The 7,142-nt window shown below is 49.3% G+C and overlaps 1 protein-coding gene across 1 annotated transcript in view; it reads left to right on the top strand.

Annotated features, from left to right (window-relative positions):
* LOC103724467 (DNA-(apurinic or apyrimidinic site) lyase-like) overlaps positions 1–5,418 on the top strand; it is a gene marked incomplete at its 3' end in the record, with an annotated part of 14,519 nt that extends 9,101 nt beyond the window's left edge. The window contains exons 6-7 of the mRNA XM_008821563.3: positions 4,260–4,330; positions 5,335–5,418. Coding sequence (XP_008819785.1) covers positions 4,260–4,330; positions 5,335–5,418 — 155 coding nt within the window. The remainder of the gene's footprint in view (positions 1–4,259; positions 4,331–5,334) is intronic.
* Between the last annotated feature and the right edge of the window lie 1,724 nt (positions 5,419–7,142).

The following is a 7,142-nucleotide window of genomic DNA, read 5'->3' as shown; positions in this document are numbered from 1 at the left end:
AGCTTCTGGTTCTCTCTTTTGATTTTATATTGGAGTGGCCGATTGCTTTTGTCTTCCGGAGTTCCCACAGAGGCCCAAGCCAGATGAGGATTAGGTGCTCTCAGGCTTTCTCCTAAGGGCTGGGTCCCTCCAGAAGAGATTTTGGCCTCATGAATTTGGGGGTTGGACTGGCCTGGGAGTCAGGCCCAGGAAAGATGCTGCTCTAGGGCAGCTGGTGGCCTTACCACCCAAAGATGCAAAGGAAGATGGGGGCGGGAGGTGGCCCCAAGGGCCCCTGGGGACTTCACTGAGGAGCTGGCTTGGTCTGGATGCAAAGGACCAGGAAGAGGAAAGGTCAGCCCAGGCGTCCAGGAAAGAGGCTGGAGGGCTGTGCAGACCCAGGAAGGCAGAGGGAGGTGATGGTGGAGCCGGGCCCAGAGCACCCCTGGGGACCCGAGAAGGAACTGAGTTGGTCTGGATGCACAGGATCAGGAAGAAGCAGTGGTGGTTCCCCAGGTGTCTGGGGCCCCAAGATAAGGAATGGGACAGGGCCCAGGCTATGAGGAGAGACAGGCGACAGGTGGGGGAGATGGGAGGGTGAGAGGGCAAGATCGACTTACCCTGGGGAGAGAGAGGCCTGCCGGTGGGAGAGAAGCCTGAGGGTCCTGCAGGCCCAGGAAGCAGAGGGAGGTCAGGGTGGGGCCAGGCCCAGAAGCAGTGCTCCTGGGGACCTGAGAAAGAACTGAGTTTCTCTGGATACACAGGATCAGGAAGCAGTGGTGGTTCCCCAGGTGTCTGGGGCACCAAGACAAGGAATGGGACAAGGCCCAGGCTAGGAGGAGAGACCAATGGGGTAGATGGGAGGGTGAGTGAGGCTGAGGGAGTCAAGGTGCAGAGAGCCCAATTGACTTACCCCAGAGAGAGAGAAGCCTGTGGGTCCTGCAGGCCCAGGGAAGCAGAGCTGTTTTTTAGATTTTTACATTTAAATTTCATGTATATGAGTATTTTGCCTGCATGTCTGGTGAACTCCATGTCTCTCTCTCCAGCCTCTCCTTTACAACAGCTCTACATTCTGACAGGCTAACTCTCTGCCCTCTCTACCCTACTGAGCGGCCCCCTCCCATGTCCGGGGCACTCAGTGCCTTGCCCATCACCCAGGCCTGTCCCTGTGGCCCATCCTCCCTCCACCTCCAGCGCTTTCCTATGAGGTTTTTCTCTGCTCTGAAAGATTCACAGGTCTTTTCTCTGTGACTCTAGTTGTAGCCACCATTCTGAAAGCCCACCATTGCTTTTGAGTTCCTTCCCTGTCTCCCCAGGCCCTCTACCAAGGTAAAAAGGGAAGAGGATGGAATGTAGCTCAGGACTTGCAGTCAGGATGCTGCCCACTGAAGCTTGTCATCTGCCCCTTCAGTGCTGATGAAATGAGAGAAAAAAAGGTGGGAAGATTTCGGTCAGGATGGACTTCCCTAGTCTAGGACTTACTCCTCTTCTCTCTGAGAGTAGCATTCCTGGATGTTAGGACAGGTGATGACCTCTCTACGACCCTCTTCCTTGTACCCCTTTCTCACCCTACTGAGGGCATGGGTTGGCATTTATCCCTAGATGACTGTCCCTAAGGAACTGCTGTTCTACTCTGCCTCATTACTAAAAAGAAGAAAAAAAGGATCCCACTCACTTTTTATCAGCTCAGAATGTCTACTGACTCTCCCCCTGCATCCTCAGATAGACTTCTCAGGAGCTTGAGAAAAGCAGGCATAGAAAGACTGGTGTATTTGAGACCCGCATACAGAGGGATGGAACATGATGTGGGAAGGGCCTCAAGTTTTAGTGTTGTCTAAAAAGAAAAAAAAAGTTTTGTCTAAAATCAAAATCCTTGATTGTACCAGAATATAAAATGATACAGGAAAAGTCCAACTTAAGGACATATAGGAAATTCTAAAAGACTAGAGAAAAATGTAAACTTTATTTGTTTTTGTTTAATTTTGGTTGAATTTCTTCATATGAAAAAAAAAAGGAATAATGATGCTTTGCTGCAAAATGTTTCTGTTAAAAACAGGATTATATTCTTTAAAGAAAAAGGGAAGGTAGACCTGCACCATCCCAGGTTTATTATAGTGACTAATTCAAGACATTGTTAACTATTATATGAAATATCTGCCCATGAAAATAAAAATTTTAAAAGGCTGTAAATAAATCTCCTTACTAGAAGGTGAGGCACAGAACAGTGCTGCTCCTGCTTTCCTGTACCCCCACCACCTTCTGCTCTTGGGCTGGATGCTTCCATCTGTTCTTTGTCAGAGACTTTCTCACCAGTCCTGCTTGTCCGATCAAGACTGACCAAGTAAACTAAAAAAGTCATCAAATGGAACGACACGGCAGACCTCAGACCACCCCTGCTGTCCCTTCCCTTCCATCCTGGCAGGGTTCCCAGTCCTCCTCACACTTTCCATAAATGGGTCTGGGGATGTTAAATGAAAAATAACAAAAACAAACAAAAAAACCCACCTGAGTAATTACTAAGGCTTATGGGATATAGTAATCTTCAGGGTCCCTCCTCCTTTATTCTGCAGTTGTTCAAAGACGACTACTTCTGCATCTCTGTCTACTGGGGGTGCTTGTCCCTGAGTCTTGCCTGGGTCCCGACTTAAGGTTGCTGTGGAGCCAGACTGTTCTATGGGCTCTTGTATGTACTGGCAGCTCCCTAAACAGCTGCCCATAACCTTTATCCATGTGGTCAGGTGTCCTGCTACCCTTGTCTACAGCAGGCAGATCAGTGCCCCCAACCACCCCCAGCTAAACTTTGAAAGAGGGTCCAGAAGTGTCTTCCTCAGAGCTAGTTACTTAGTGATGTGTTACCCAAGATGCTATAAATGTGTGCAGGTATCCTGCCAAACTCTAGCCCTCCTCCCCATCTGCCTTCTGCCCTGGGCCCCAGTGCCATCAGGGCCCCAAGGGAGGACATGCAGCACCTGTGGCTGGGATGGTCACAGGAACTACTCTGTTACTGCCTCCAGGTACTTGAAAAGATGCCCACCACATACCTTTCCTTGAAATGTAGACTCTAATGTCTGCCTCCATCCCTGTGTATGCTACACTGGGTTTCTCTAGTCCTCTCTTCCCTCCCAAAAGGTAAGGGCCTCACTGCTCCTGCTGGCCCTGGTAGTCAATGACCTGGGGACCTAGGACCTGGGATCCAGGGTCCTGGGTTGGACCTCAGGATGGACACAGGGCCATGGGGGCCCTGCATCTGGCCACTGCCTTGTTTTCTGAAAAGCCTCAGGTCCTGACTGTTCCAGCATTGGATACTTTTCATGGGATTCTTCTAGTGATAGTCAGGGGGGCAGCCCCAAACCCACAAAGCTATCTAAAACCACTGAGGTACCGTCAGGGGCCCAGGAGTCCTTCTGACCCTCTGGCCCTAGAGAACACCCAAGCTGTAAATTTGGCCTTTGTTCCAGTTTCCCCGTGCTGTCCAGGGAGCCCCCCAAAAGGACTTGACAAGCTTCAGAGCCTCTCTGCTGACTCAATACTGATCCAATATATAGATGACCTCCTGTTAGCTGCTGCCGACCCAGCCACCTGCCTTCAAGACACACAAGACCTGCTCCAGCTGTGCCAGGCCCTAAGGTACTGTGTCTCCACCAAGAAAACCCAACTTTGCCAGTGGGGAGTCTCCTATTTGGGGTACAAACCCTCCCAAGGTAAGAGAACACTTACTGCAGCCTAGAAGGAAGCCATCCTTTAGATTCCCCATGCCCCAGATCAAAAAACAGGCATACAAATTCCTAGGGGCAGTGGGATATTTCCAACTTTGGGTCCCAGGCTTGGATAAAATAGCAAGGCCCCTCTACTCAGCCATGACTGGGGACCAACCTTTAAATGTACAGACAAAAGAACTGGCTTTCCAACAGGCTTGGCCCTAACCCAAGCCCCAGCTGATGTTCACCTTTTTGTTCATGAAGCCCAGGGGATTGCAAAAGGCATGCTTGCTCAGACTTTGGGATAATGGAAAAGGCCTGTACTTATCCAAGCGCCTAGAACCAGTAGCTTCAGGATGGCCTTCCTGTTTACACGCCATAGTGGCTACTGTCTACTGGTAAAGGAGGCTGACAAGCTCACCTTAGGCCAAGACTTGTACTTAACAACCCCCCCCATGCATTGGAGACCCTCCTCTGGGGAGCAAATGGCCAATGGATGCCAAATAACCACATCACTCAGTACCAGAGCCTGCTCCTTAATTGGCTGTGTCTCACCTTCTCACATTCAGAGCCTCAACCTAGGAACGCTGATACATGATGATAACCCGGAGGTGCCCCTACATGATTGTGAGGACCTGCTGGACATCTCCCAGGTCAGTTGCCTGGATCTTCCAGACATCACTTTACCTAAAACAGTTGCTGACTTGTTCACAGATGGAAGATAAAGGAGACCTAAAAGGCTGGAGTCACTATGACCACCCAACAGGATATCATCTGAACCCAAGCCTTGCCCCAGGGCACCTCCTCACAAAAGACTGAACTGATGGCCCTCACCAGACTCTATGTTGGGGAAAGGATAAATGGATGAACATATTTACAGACAACAGATATGCCTTTGCTGCAAGAAAGAGGATTCTGACACTCCAATGGCAGAAGACCACATGGTCCAGCCGGCTTCCAGACTCCATGTTGAGCCACTCCTACTCCCAGGATAACCCAGAGCTGCTCCCTGCATAACTGTACCCTGTAGGATGATGGACCCTGCCACACTTCAGAGTCGTCCTTCCTGTAGCCCTTGGACACCTCCTTCTGGACCACCTTCATCAGACGACACATCTGGGTGCCACCAAACTGACTGAACTACTTTCTGGAATTTGTGGACACATTCTCCAATTGGGTGGTAAAAGCCTTACATGAGATAATTCCTAAGTTTTGGCTGCCTCTGTCAATTGGCTCAGATAATGTTAAATTAATTTTAGAGACCAGTGAAAACTGGCCCAACCTCCTGCTCCTGGTCCTCCTCTTCCTCTGGGCCCTATAAGATGGGTTTCACCCCTTATAAGATTATGTTCAGAAGCCTACCTCCCCTACTGCCTAGACTAAGGGACCCTGTTCTAGTAAAAGGCCTGTACTTATCCAAGCGCCTAGAACCAGTAGCTTCAGGATGGCCTTCCTGTTTACACGCCATAGTGGCTACTGTCTACTGGTAAAGGAGGCTGACAAGCTCACCTTAGGCCAAGACTTGTACTTAACAACCCCCCCCATGCATTGGAGACCCTCCTCTGGGGAGCAAATGGCCAATGGATGCCAAATAACCACATCACTCAGTACCAGAGCCTGCTCCTTAATTGGCTGTGTCTCACCTTCTCACATTCAGAGCCTCAACCTAGGAACGCTGATACATGATGATAACCCGGAGGTGCCCCTACATGATTGTGAGGACCTGCTGGACATCTCCCAGGTCAGTTGCCTGGATCTTCCAGACATCACTTTACCTAAAACAGTTGCTGACTTGTTCACAGATGGAAGATAAAGGAGACCTAAAAGGCTGGAGTCACTATGACCACCCAACAGGATATCATCTGAACCCAAGCCTTGCCCCAGGGCACCTCCTCACAAAAGACTGAACTGATGGCCCTCACCAGACTCTATGTTGGGGAAAGGATAAATGGATGAACATATTTACAGACAACAGATATGCCTTTGCTGCAAGAAAGAGGATTCTGACACTCCAATGGCAGAAGACCACATGGTCCAGCCGGCTTCCAGACTCCATGTTGAGCCACTCCTACTCCCAGGATAACCCAGAGCTGCTCCCTGCATAACTGTACCCTGTAGGATGATGGACCCTGCCACACTTCAGAGTCGTCCTTCCTGTAGCCCTTGGACACCTCCTTCTGGACCACCTTCATCAGACGACACATCTGGGTGCCACCAAACTGACTGAACTACTTTCTGGAATTTGTGGACACATTCTCCAATTGGGTGGTAAAAGCCTTACATGAGATAATTCCTAAGTTTTGGCTGCCTCTGTCAATTGGCTCAGATAATGTTAAATTAATTTTAGAGACCAGTGAAAACTGGCCCAACCTCCTGCTCCTGGTCCTCCTCTTCCTCTGGGCCCTATAAGATGGGTTTCACCCCTTATAAGATTATGTTCAGAAGCCTACCTCCCCTACTGCCTAGACTAAGGGACCCTGTTCTAGTTTCTCTTAAAGTATCTCCAGTCTCTCTAACAGGTCCAGGCTACAGTCCATTCTGACCACTGAGACATCCTCCCAGTTCCCTCCTCTACACCCTGCCACCTATTCCGAAAGGAGAGAGAGGCCAACAGTTCCTGGTTCAGTTGTTGGTTTGATTGCAATCCATGGCTGACCACCTTGTTTCCAGGCCTGACAAGACACCTCATCCTTCTCCTCCTGGGTCCAATGATTGAGCCTTGCCTAATTAACTGACTATTAAACTTTATCAAAGAACAGATAACTTCTGTCAAATTAATGTACCTTGAGAGTACAGTACAACCCTGTCACCTGAGAATACTGCGTCAAGGCTTTGTCTCTACCCTAAGACCAGGGGGAAGGAAATGGCAAAACTAACTCCATTTTGCTCCAGTTGACTTTTGCTTTACCCTGTGATTTTGTCCAGCCATTCCCACTGCAGCCAGCCAGACAGAACATCTTATGCAGGCAGCTTCAGGGAGTACACTGTTTCTACAATACTGGGAAACTTACAAGTAGCCAGGTAGCACGTCCAGGTAGCACGTCCTCCTACCCAGCCTAACCAAAACTTTTTGTTAACTGAAAATTTTGTTAACTCACCTGCCCCTGGTCTGGTGTAACTGTGGTGATCTGATGCAACTATGGCTATTGGCTTTGCCCCTGGCATGATGTCATTGTAGTCTTAAGCTTTATAAACCCTGCCCTGCTTCTCCTTGAGGTCGAGCATTCTTTCGGGCATTAGCCCCCTCTCTGACCACTGGCTGTTAATAAAGAATTTCAGATTTGACCATCACTATGTGGCGTTCCTCTGTGCATCTCATTCAGTATTACATCACCATAACAAAATCCCTTAGAGAATGCCTTAAAGAACAGGGATTTATTTACTCACAGCTCTTGTTGCTGTTGCTGTGGTTTCAGTACTGAGGATGACCCCATACCTTGCACACACTAGGCAAGTGCTCTACCA

This window comes from Nannospalax galili, unplaced genomic scaffold, assembly GCF_000622305.1.
Source record: "Nannospalax galili isolate Female #2095 unplaced genomic scaffold, S.galili_v1.0 scaffold1048, whole genome shotgun sequence".
Classification (NCBI taxonomy): Eukaryota; Metazoa; Chordata; class Mammalia; order Rodentia; family Spalacidae; genus Nannospalax; species Nannospalax galili.
The sequence above is the reverse complement of the archived record's forward strand: the minus strand, read 5'-3'. Positions and strand labels throughout refer to the sequence as shown.